We start from the raw sequence: 12,803 nt of genomic DNA, 5'->3' as shown, positions 1-12,803 counted from the left end.
AGAGTTTTAGTAGTGTTTTTGAAACTACAAGAAAATTCAGCTTTTTAAAGGTGATCTTAGGAAAGTTGAAATAGCTTTTCTTCCTCCCCCCCCCCCGCATTCCTTTGTCTGAAGCTGTGCTTCTACAGACCTTGTTCTAGTGAGTGGCAGAGGGAAGAAAAGTCAGCTTTGGGAGATTCTTGTGTGTGGGGAAGATGAGGAAAGAAGGTAAGCATAGACTGTGGAAGGTATGCAGTACTCTTTACCAAGGACCTTTTTCCTTGTAGATGTGTGGCCCTGCAATGATTATCTCGGTGCATCTGAGTAAAGAATCTGGGACTGAAAGAAAATCAGTGTTGCTCCTATTTTCAAAAGAGCAAGAAGAAAGATCCAGGGAACTACGGCCTGTCAACTTTATCTTGATACCTGGGAAAGTGATGGAGTAAATCTTGGAAACTATTTCCAAACCTGCTGAGGACTAGAAAGTGTTTAGGTGTAGCTGACTTGGATTTACAAAGGAGAGATCATCTCTGACCCACCTTATAGCATTCTGTGGTCAAAAGACTGGCTTGATGGAGGAGGGAAGAGTAGTGGTTGCTATTTATCTAGACTTTAGCAGGGCTTCCCACACCACTTCCAGTAACATCTTCATGGACAAAGTGGTGGTGCACGGGGTAGAGAAATCCACAATGAGGTGGATTGAAAAATGAACTGCAGGGCCCAAAAGGTTGTGATCAGCAATAAAAAATCCACCGGGAGCTTGGTGAGTGGTAGTGTACTCAAGGAGGTGTAGATAGTGGGGCCAATGCACTCTATCTTCATCAGTGACCTGGACATTAGGACAGTGCGTCCTCAGCAAGCTTGCAGATGACACAAAACTGGGAGGGGTGATTGATGTGCTGTAGGTTCTCCTGGCCTGCAGGAACCCAGTGAAGTTCAACCAAAGGGAATGTCAAGTCTTGTGCCTGGGAAGAATGACCTCATACAGAAGTATTAAAGATAACCAGCTACCAACAGAATTCAACCCTCTTTCTTCCCCTCTACTACCTTTACACCAGTTCAGATTGCCAAGAGGAATACACACAACGCACCCACGAGAGAACTAATGCTAGAAGGCCCTGTGAGGAGGGAAGAGGCAGGTTGCATTTAACTTGTGTGCAACATTGGAAGGGAGGAGAGGTGATACATTTCAAGAGGAATGTATAGTATTTAGCTGGGTATAAGAAGAGAAACTGTTGTGCTCTCAGAAATGCTACAAATACTGCATTAAAGACTTCTAGTGTCTGGCAGATTTGTTATTTTGTGGGTGAGTTTGTGTGTATTCCTCTTGGCAATCTGAACTGGTGTAAAGGTAGTAGAGGGGAAGAATGAGGGTTGAATTCTGTTGGTAGCTGGGTATCTTTAATACTTTAAGAGCTCATTCTGATTCATGATTGTTTTACCCATAACTTCCAAAAGGATGCTTGGATGCACTGGGTGACTTAAACTGACTTGTGGTGACTACGTGGACGTGCCAGGAAGTTCACAACTTGCTGGTGTGGCGCAGTATAGCTTGATTTGCCTGTATTTGCTATGTAGCTGCAAGTCCTCAGTTTAGGAGTGTGGGGTATGTTCTGTGGGAACTGTTCAGGAAAGTAGCCTTCTACCCTTAATCTTGTGTAATACAGAATAATGAAATGGAGTAAATGCACAGGGAAGCTTGATGATCTGTTTTCTCATGGATGGGTGAATAGATGACTATTTCTACCCGCTGCCCCTTTTTTAAGCCTCATGCTGTGCATGATTTGTTTACTCCTTTGTATAAGTCAACATGATGAGGTTGATTCTCACAGGTGCAAATTGAATGAAAGGAATAATTTTAGTATATATTTCTGCTTCCTGCTGTTTTCTGCTTCCACAGAGCTGGCAAGGAGGAAACAAAAGGATTCTTCCTCTGTGTGTGTGGGGGGGGTTCTGACAGGAGGCTTACAAATTTAATACCGAGGAGGTTCCTGTTGCTAAAGCCAGTTGTTTTTCATTTGCATCTGTTAACAGGCAAAAGCTAGCTGCTTTTGTCCTGGGCAGTAATGAAAGCAGGGGCTGGGGGGGCTGTCCTTTCATTCTTTAGAGGTGTGGGTTTATTTTGTGGTCATCCTTGAAGGAAAAGGGCCAGTTTAGGCAACTGTTGTCATTCTGAACTCTTAGTTAAGCCTGTGATATTTCTGTAGAAACTTCTCTGGATAGTCTGTTTCAAACGCTAGCGTGCTCTGCACACTCATTTTCCTTGCAGGCAGATGGTTTTAACCAGGACAAAAGGAATATGGTTCTTAAGTTTTCAAGTTTTAAGAAAAAGATTGCTATGCAGGAGTTGGTGACTAAATGATAACCAGTTATCTGAAAATGATGTACTGCTTTACCTCTTGCGTAGGGGACAGTGTGAGCTAGTAGGATGAGGCTGTTGGATTTCCATAAACTGGTGCCTTTTTTGTCTCTTTTTTATGTCTCCATTTTTTTTTAGTACCTAAAGGAAATCTAGGACATGTGAAATACAGGCACTGGAGCCTAAAGTTTCTCCTCGGTGCTGGATTTTAAAATTTATGAACATCTTGCTCCCTAAGCATTTCTGCAGCATGCCCCTAATTCTGGACTTTTTTCATGAATAAGATTGAGGTACAACATTGGCATTGGAAAAACGCCTCAGATGAGTCTATGAATGAGAGGAGCCCCTGTACACCTATCAGCCTGGTTACTGTATTTCCAGTGAGTGGTGGTGGAGGGAGGCATGGTGAGTGGCCTGACTTGACTCTGGTGGGCTTGGGGCCAGAGCTGTCAGGTATGCTGCTGCAGCAGGTTGAAGGCCCAGCCTCCTGCTGTGCTCCTCTTGAACTGCCCCTGGGACCCCACCTGGCTGGAGATGAAGCTCTCTTCTCAGGTGTGTTCCCTTCATCACTTGTATCTGACACCCTCCCGCCTTGTCTCTGCACATTTCCTATGAGGTTTCTGAAGAACTGGAATTGATAGGTAGAGTACTCGTGTGTGAGAATTTCAGACTTTCACAACACAATGACTTATATATTGAAATGATTAATTTACACAGCTCTGAACTGAAACAATAAGCCAGTCATTCAGGTTGCTGTTTACTATTAGCATATTCTGCATATTGGCTACTAATGTACACTCTTTAATATGTTCTTAATGAAGCAGTTCACTTGATTTATTTTTTTTTCCCCTTCACCATTGTCTATGGAAAGTGCAGCTACTAAGGGAAGAATACATCAGAGATGTGGAAGCATATATAAGTGCGTTGTGCCCTATCGTTTCAGTTGTGTTACATTCTCGCTTGCTAGGGGAGATGGTTCAACATCAGGGTAACAAAAATCTGAAGTCAGAAGTGGGGTGAATATTTTCAAGTGAGAGCTAATCTTTTCCCATAGTTTACTAAGATCTTGTTAATCCTCTGGTATGAGGAGGTCTTGAACCAGAATATTTTTAGAGATAGTCTGGCTCAATAGCAGATTACTGAGCTCAGTCAGTGTTGGAGTATCTGGGTGAAATTAGCCAGTGTTATGCATGAGGCCAGACTGGATGCTTACAGTAACTCTGGACTTCTGAGCTGTGCTCATGTTTACAGATCACCATCAAATAATGGCTGCTTGGTCCTAAAACTGCAGAGGAAGATCTGCAGCTGCTGCAAATCATGTCTTCAAGTGTGCTGGGATTCCAAAACTGTCTGGCTTAGCTGGGCATTAACCCTCTTGAGAAATGAGTATCTCTCAAATCTTCTACATAGTGGTTTTGTTTCTGTTCTGTGGAGTTGAAACTCTGGGCCTTTTCATTCCTTCTGGCAAGTAATTACCAAATAGTTACAACAGTATTTCATGCTTGGTAACCAGAGTTTGTTTCCTTTGTTCCTGAATAGGGCAAAAAAAAAATTATGACTACTTGAATTAACATTTTGATGTAGATTCAAAGGTGTTCCTACTGTTGTAATCACCATTGTCCTTTTTCCTTATCAATGCTTGGTGTAGCTTATCTGAGCTTGGAGTTGGGTGGTGGCAAGTGGATTTGGGTGAGAGATCCTGAGATTCCTGAAAATTCCTTATGCCTTCAAGCAACCACTGATGCCTCAAATATTTTAAAAAGGAGTCTCCCAACTTTGGAGAATTAATTAGCCCTCCAAGGCAAATCTTGTGTGGTATAACCAAAAGGAGACCTGATGAAAGAGCTTGTTGTTGTTTTAATTTCCTAAAGTTAATCACATAATAGGAAGAACTCTGTCAAGCTTGTGCCTGGCTGCTTAGCAAAGAGATCTGTTGCTGAATGCTGAGTAGCTTGTGAGGGATTAGTAGGTTCATGGAGCAGAACAATATCAGTGATGATTTGTCCTGCAGTCTCTGCCAAGATGTACCTAGCAGGAATCCTTGGAGCTGTTGAAAGCAGATAGCTAAACGTGGGATGAGCATTTCAGTTATTCCAGAGTCTGTTTTCTTGTCTTTCTACTTCAATATCTTGCAAGAGCTGCAGAAGTGAAGTGGTCTGGGGGTTAGTTGCATACTAGTTCTGTTTTGGTTTCATGCTAATTTGCTGGCCTGGTAAGGGTATGGCATGCATTATTAAACTGAGTTCTTCTTTAATGTTGTTGTGGTGGTGACATAAGAAATAAGTAGGGGAGGGAAATGAGCACGGGCTTTGTAAAAGATGAGGCAGAAGATAAAGTGGGGCAAGGAAGCAAATGCTAAGCAAGAAGTGGGGACCACATGTCTGAAGTGACAAATTGTTGTGAATGTACTGGCTTTGGAGCAGCTACCCCTGTCCTCCCCCAAAAGAGTGCTGATGCGTGCCAGAAGCTGCAAGTTTAAAATAAGCAGTGCAAAGTTCCCTTCCCAGTGCAAAGCTGCAGAGACTGGAACCAGTTTAAGAATTGTGGCTCTAATTATGGCCCCATTTCTTTTATGCTTTTGGAGTTCCAAAAACGTGTTGGCTTGATTGCTGGCCCACTTAGTACTGTAGCCACAGTTACTGGGCAGATAAACTGTGTACTCTGAGCATTAATTATTGCCTGGGTCGTGGTGGTACCTGATTGATGTTGGATAGGTAGTATAAGAACATACTGGTACAAATGATGTGGATTTTGACAGGAGGGTAGGGAAGGAAAAAAGCTTCATAGTGATAGTGGACTGTGAGGGTGGGGTGTTTCATCAATAAGGGTAAAAACCATCAATGGTGTTACTGACTGAGAAAGGGCCAGCAGTCAAATTACTTGCTGTTGTCCAACAGTACTTTTTTGTTGGTTCTATTTCCTCGTAATTTGCAACATAAGGAGTTAATGAGTGAGATGTAGAAGGTGAAAAATAAATATTTACCTGACAACATGCATCAAAGATCAGATAGTATGAGCAGTAAGAAGCGGGGCCTTTCCACTTCAATTAAATATCCTTGGCAAGACATTGGGGAATTGGCTTGCTCTTGACTTTATGTAGAGGAAAACTACAGTAAATGCTTTATCTGTTATTTCAGTGTGTCTGGTTAAAACATACAGGGTTAATGGAGCCCAAGCTTTACAGATGGGCAAACATAGGTTTCAGGTAATCAGGTTTTCAGTTAGTCTACTGTGGACTTACGTAGAGATGATAGATGAGCTGAACTGAGATTTACTTGGTATAGATTTTTTGTTCATTTGCTTGAAGCTTGTACAAATCACTAACATCCTGGAAACTATTGCTGATCACATCCGCAGGCTACACTTACTGGTTTCAAAGGTGTATGCATTTGGGTGGAAGAAGTAAAACAATATAATTACCTTGAGAATAAGTCTTCAGTAGGTCAGGGCGGGGGGAACAGTGTGTCAGTGTTGAAGCACTTGGTTATAAACTGTGCCTCCATAATGTGACTGTGCCAGATGGTTTTTCTGATAGAGACGTTCTAAATTCTGGTTATATTATTGACATGTTGCATGACTGTAGTGGCTTAGTTTTGTGCTTGTGAAACAAATTATGATACTTGCCTTACTGGACAGCCTGTAGATTAGTATTTTGTTAGGTCTTCTCACTGATGCTGGTATGACTGTCTTTACAGTTTTGTTCCTGTTCTAGTAGGTGAAGCTTTACCAGCATCCTCCACTAACATAGCTTGTCAATTCCAAAATCGATTGACAAAACTTGCAACTTGTTTTTGAGACACTTGTTTGAATGGAGCATCTAAAATTGTTGTAATAAAGATTACTTTAAAACAAACAAACAAAACCTCACAAAACTGATGTGTACAGCAAACCTGAGGCTTCTGAAACCAGCACATTTGGACTGAATAAATAAATACCTTTATGGATAAATCATCAGGTTGCTTTTGAGGATAATTATGAGAGTAACTTCTTCAGTTATTTTCAAGTGAATTTTTGTGTGCTCTGAGTGAGAGGTCTTTGCCATAGCATTGTGAAGATTTCAGTTGGGGTCTGCTCTGTCCTGGGTGTTAGAAAAAGGATGTTTTTTTAGGGCAGAGTGGATAGGGTGGTTTGTTCTGCCTAGTTTTCAGTGCCTTTTGTGGGGAAAAAATGTTGAGTTGGAACTATGAAGCTCCTCGTCAATGCTGTGGCTTCTTTCTGGGATTGTCGTTTCGTCTATTTTCAAGTGGTCTAAAAAATAATTACATGAGTAAGGACTTGCCTGGATTGTGATACAGTAGGTGACCAATAGTAGCCATAATAAAAGTAATTTTTATTATATCCATTGTAGATCTACATTATTGTAGATAAACACTTTTGGCCAGGGTTAAAGACTGATTTAAAAGAAAATTGTTTGGATCCCCATGCACTGAGGAATATCTCTGGGAATGGAAGGGGGAGGGGAGAAGGTACATGAAAGCTGTTGTTCAGATGGAACTCAAAGAAAGTACTTCAGGCTGACAGTGAAAACTGTTCAACCTTTAAAAAAGTGGCAAATCCTTACTGATTATTTTTTCTTTTTTAATCCCACAGCTGATTGTAATGCCATCCTTAAAGCTCTACAGCCCATTTTTCAGGAGCAGGGAATGACAGAAACAGTTCATAACTGGGAAGACCATGGTTATTTAGCAACCTACATAAAAAAAAATGGCAGGTAAGTGGATTTACTTTTCCTTCATATATATTATGTCCCCTCTGTGCTCCTTACAAATATTTATTTCTCCCTTTATTGGATCTCCTTGTGGGGTGCAGGCAGGGCAAACTGTTCCTTTGCTAGCTTTGTGTATTAAGTGACTAAAAGCACAATATTGTTGATAATCTCGTCTATGTCATCTTGCAGTTTGACTATCAGAACGGTTGAATTGGTCAGTCTGGGCTGTATTGATGCAGTAACAGTGTATGGTGTCTTGGTCTGGGGGGCCAGTCCTTCCTGATGCAGGGTAGCTTGAGTCAGTTAAATGTATTTGGAATTCTTCTGACAGTTGAATACATCTAAATATATTTGAGTCTTACCTTAGCATGTGAATGATGAAAACTTTCTGTCTCTGTCTTGTTGTATGTGCTTTTAAACACTTTATTACACATTTCAAATTCTCAAGCAGCTACTGAAATACCTAACAGTATGACAAAGGTGGTTAGTGTCATTAGTGACACTCACGTAAGCAGACTCTACTGGGATAAACTGGTAAGCAAAACCACATTTACTTTATTTCCTGAAGCTGCTTTACAGTGTCAGGGTTAGTTAATTACTGTATACATCTCTGGCCTATTTATTAGTAACTACTATGATTTTATTGCACTTCACTTGTTTGCAGTTATTCAATTGTTCTTAACATTCATTGTGGCAGTTGCTTCTTTTGTTCTTTTTGAAATCTCTACTTTGGTGTTCTTGAGGACTGGAGTTAAGCTAAATAAGCTTTAATTTGTTGGTTCTCTTCTCTTGGGAGTCCTCTTAAGCAGCTCAGTTGGCCACACTCCTCATATATGAGAATTGCCTAAGGATTTTTAACTTGTATTGGTTCTCTCTCATTACAGAGAGAGAGAACTGATATATTTAGTAGGAAAATCAGATCCTAAGTGAATGTGTTGCCTGCTGGAATTTGTCTCTGTTTACTATCTATGAACATATAAGTATGTACAGCTCCATAGCTATGTATTTTATATTCAAAAAAACTAGTGTAGGCTAACTACATTGTTAAACTTGGGGCCTGACTTAAGGTAACAAGTAGGTTGGCATGAGTCTAGTCCTATGTTTATCTCTCCCAATCATGCTCTATGGAGTTCTTAGTATATTTCAGTCAGCTTTTCAAATGTGACAGTGGCTTTTTCTGATGAAAGTTAGTTGGTTTTTATACTTGATGGGCCTAGAAAAACCTGTTTACTTGTCTCTTGTTTTTGTACACTTGTTCTGGTTTTAGTTGCTTATGCTTCTGTGTTCTTCCTGAATAATTTGATAAAGATTCCAGTTCTGGATAACCTCTTGTTTCTGAGGTCGGTGGAAAGATAGCCAACTTGGTAATTCACTACTCCGGTGCTGTCTTTCCTCTGTATTGAATTAAGCTTCTATTTAGTTGCCCTAAAAAGGTAATGTCAAGGATATACAAACTCTGAACAGTTAGAAGGCAAAAGATCCCCAGTTAGTGGGTTTTCATTATGTTGCTAAACAACTTAAGCTCTTGTACCAGAGAATAGTTAACAGTATTCTTACTGCTGTGGGAAGATGAAGTTGGGGAGGTGGCCTGCCCCAGTGGCCTTCCTGCAGGGAAAGAAGGGAAGGTCTGATACGTTGGGTCTTTGTTCTACATACTTCTTGCCACTGCTTCTTGTGCGAAGTAGAAGAGCTGGGGAGCAAGGGCAATCACTCTGGCACCTCTACTGCTGCAGACTGCCTGCTTGCTTCCTGGATTTTGTCTTTAGGGCTACACCAACAGTTTGTCAGTTGGCAGGGTCCTGGGTTGGTTTGTTCCAGAGTCCTTTCCCAAAAGGCAGTGTTGGTGAGGCTGCACAGTTCGGGCTGCTTCTGCTGTCATGCAGTTGTATCAAGTAATCAAGTAGCCTTACTTCTCACATACAACCCTCATACCATGCTCTAGGGCATGCAATGCATACTTGATTGCAGCTTGATGTAAAATACTTCCCTGGTGACTGCAGCAGAGCCCTAGTGTCACTTCACATGCTTTGATATGGCAGTTGGTGGGTTGAGGGAGAAACCTCACTGTCTTGGGGCCACAGGAATACCATGTGGGCCACAGGGAGAGCTGGGGCTAAGTGGTGTAAGCATGGATGTGGCCTGCCTGTTCTCAGGGGAGCTCGGCTCCTTGAGCCCTCCAGGCTGGGTTCAACCAGTTTAGTCAAGTATTGCTTCTCATCTGTTTAATAGCACTGTATGCTAGACATCTTAGACTAGTGCTGTTTATCTCTTCAACTCAGTGATAAATATGATGGAGAATACCGAGTTTCAGGAAAAAATGCTCTAAATACTGGGGTGTCCATGTAGGACATGAATGGGCTTTCTGCTACTGCAGCACTGGGGTTTTTTTGCCTTTCCTGATTTGCACAGGTTGATTGACTTGCTCAATCAGTCTCCATTTGGCATGTTTTTTAGCAGTCAGATGTAGAAGTCTCTCCTCCCTGTAAATATGCAGGTGCCACAACCTTGCCTTCGCTGGCTGCATTGCTAATGCAACCATGAATGGGCTTCCTGACAAATGTGGTTAACTGTCAAAAAGTTGTAGTTGAGCTTGGTTTTAATATCAAATTACTGTTGTCAGCTTAATGTTAAATTGTGTACAAGTGTTGTCAATTCAAAATTACATTTGCTAATGAAGACTCTTCACCCCTTATGAAGTAAGTTCTCAAAGTTCTGATATAATACAGGTCTGGAAATAGTTGAGCTTCTAAGAAGCTATCTAGGAGAGCATCCTAAACATAATGAAGAATTGCAGAGTTGTGATGGAGCCTCAAAACTGAAGAATGAAGGACAAGAGTGCACAGAAGAGCTGAATGTTAAGATGATATAATTTACTTTGCAAGTGACTTTTTTCTGGTGCAGTGTTAAATGTAAATTAATAAAGAATGGTTATTGCTTTTTCTTAGTATATTCATTGCTGGCTGAACTCCAATCCATATGGGATTAATTTTTCCTGGAAATTACTTTGGTATTCAACTTACTGTCTGTAGTGAGGTGAGTTAAAGTATGCTTCAGTGCTTTGCCAGCCCTCTTAAAAGTAAATTGGGGAACGGTAGCATGTGCAGGAGAACTTTCTGTAAGTTTTGGGACCTCAGCAGTTCTGTTTCCTTGAGTTTTCAGATCACTTAAAGAAACTGCATATACTTAAGGCAGCCTTAAGCAGTGTGTTTTTGTTAATGTCAGTTGATGTAGGAAAAAGGATGTGAACACTAAAAAACCCAATAGACTGGACAGTTAAAACCCTGCACAACAGGAACATTTAATGAGTGGCATGAATGAACTGGTGAACACACAGAGGATTTGATACGAACTAAATAGGCTTTATTTTAATACTAGCAATTTTGTCTGGATTTTATTTGGGACGTAAAATATCATAAGATTTTTATGCTAATTAAAAGTGTCTGACAACTAGGAAGAAATTGGCCAGGGCACGCAGACTTTTCCTCTTTCTTCCCTATAAAACAGTGTACTTTTAGAAGTAGCTTGTAGTAAAAAGCCGGAAAAAAAAATTGTGATGGAGGGTAGATATGTCATGAGCAGTTTCCTGTGAGGATGGCTGGGTGTTTACTGGGCACAGAAGATCCCCAGGATGAAAGATGTGTGAGTTGGTGCTGTATGCGAGTAGGGGGTTTGAGTATGCACATACAAACACATTATTAACCAGCCAAAGGTGACTGAGCCATTGCAAGACAAAGATGTGCAGCTGATGTAACAAGCTGGGTACTAATCCCAGGAAAAAAATGTTTGTGTTGAGATAATAGTATGTTGCTAAACAGTGTACACTCCAAAGTCTGCAGAGATAACCCCCATAGGTTGCACGGTGTCCCGTGCTACAGATTTTTGTCAACAGCAGTGCCCACAATTCAACACTTTGTCTCTGACAAAGATACCCTGTGAACAGCCCCGCAGAGGGCTGTGGTTGTTAAACGAATTGGAGCTGATTTGAGGATTAAGCCATGCTTTCCTGTTGTCATTACCAAAGCAACAGATCCCTGTTCTCCTTTGTCTGAAGCTAAGCAAGCAAAAGTCACATGTGGCAACTCTACCTGGTCCATTTACTTTGTGATTTACTCTGACAAAGGACCTAATTGAGGGAAGTTCAGCTGAAAACATTTACTAATGGGGTTGTCAACACAAGGCTCTGGAGTCATGCAGGAATTGGCTCACTTGAGCTGCTCAAGTCCCTGTCTGTAGTGGTGGGGTCCGATATACTTCTCTGCTTTGCCAGCCCCCTTGCCCAAACACTGGTTGGGGAGTAGTAGCACATGGAGGAGAGGAGCTCTGTCCCTGAGGCTCAGGGCCCCAGCAGTCTTGTTTGCTGGAGCCTTGTGTTTTCAGATCACTTTGTAACCAAAGTCTGGAATAAAACTCCTTAACACCGATGTGAAGTTAAGAAGCAGGCACTTTGTTTATTGCAGTGCTGGGGACATGGGGGATTGTGCCTCCAAAGGCATGTAAAACTTAGTGTCAAAATCCATTGTTTTTTATGGACTCTTTCTGTCAAATCATTGTTAAAGAAGCTTATTACATAAAAGTGCATAGTATGCTTGCTCTTAAATTTAACCTTTGTAATGATTGGTCCTTTGATTATATAACCTTATCAATATTCTTATTTAAAAACAATCATTGGTCAATTCTACTTGGCTCTGCTGATTGGAATCCTTGATACTCAAATCGAGATGGGAAGGGTAAGAGGGTTTCCAAGCAGCAAACTGGTGTCCCATGACGGTTTCCTTAATTTCTTAAAACAAAACATAGGAAAACCAGTAACTTCCTGGTGAGGTTTCTATGGTTAGCTATTTCAAACTTAACAATATTAAGGTTCCTGTGGCCATACATAACAGTTCCTAAAGTTTCTATGGCTTCATTTCAAACTTAACAATCCTATACATTATGCTTCACAATTCTACTTCTTAATCAAACCTAGCTCTTCTATGTGACCAAATTTTGATTTCTCTATCAGAGCATTTGCAACAACTTCCAGAATGTTTTCAGGCTCACCTGAAGCAGCATGCTTTTGCTGAAGTGTCATTTACTCTAGCTTAGACTGGACAGGTAAAGACTTGATATTCCTAACATTTTTTTAATCTCATTTAATGTATATGGTACTTCATACAAAGTCATAGGGTCTAGTATATCTTAACAGGTTAAAGTTATTAAATAAATCTAGGGAAGGAGAAGAATCATTAAAGCTAATCTTTGGAAACTGTTGAGTATCTTCTCAACTAATACAATATTTTAATAGCATTGCTGCTTGTGAGCAAGTACTCTTCTGTTACATACTCTGTACAGTTACCAGGGTTTTTATGTCCTTCGTGCATCTATGCGCCTTCTTTTGTCATGTTTCACCTGAAAGTTCTTTAAAAACCCACAAAACCTGAAACTTAGAGTCACTGTTTCTACAGTAGAAGACTCTTTTAGAAAAGTTTTAACCTCCCCTATCCACACACCCTTTTTTAGCTTCTGTTCTGTGTCTGAATTCTTGTTTAGAGGAGTGTAATCCTACTGGCATTTGACTTCAGTGCAATAATGCAAGTTTTACCCAGCTGAAGTTGGTTTGTATGTCACTGAGATGATGGTGAATATATTTACACCATGAGGGGAGGGGTGAGAGTTTTTACTTTTCTGTGTTAGTCTTTTCCTAACTGCTCCTTATGCTAGTCAGCATATTTTAAAGGAGCGGGATGAACATTCCTCAGCTCTTTGTTTCAGGCTAAA

The 12,803-nt window shown here is 40.8% G+C and overlaps 1 protein-coding gene across 2 annotated transcripts in view; it reads left to right on the top strand.

Annotated features, from left to right (window-relative positions):
* The window catches only part of SMS (spermine synthase), a 51,644-nt gene that overhangs the window by 11,209 nt on the left and 27,632 nt on the right, over positions 1-12,803 (top strand). For both annotated transcript variants that reach the window (XM_049834945.1, XM_049834946.1), the window contains exon 2: positions 6,929-7,049. In XM_049834945.1, coding sequence (XP_049690902.1) covers positions 6,929-7,049 — 121 coding nt within the window. The remainder of the gene's footprint in view (positions 1-6,928; positions 7,050-12,803) is intronic.

This window comes from Accipiter gentilis, chromosome 32, assembly GCF_929443795.1.
Source record: "Accipiter gentilis chromosome 32, bAccGen1.1, whole genome shotgun sequence".
Classification (NCBI taxonomy): domain Eukaryota; kingdom Metazoa; phylum Chordata; class Aves; order Accipitriformes; family Accipitridae; genus Astur; species Astur gentilis.
Note: the sequence above shows the minus strand (reverse complement) of the source record. Positions and strands in the feature narration are given on the sequence as shown.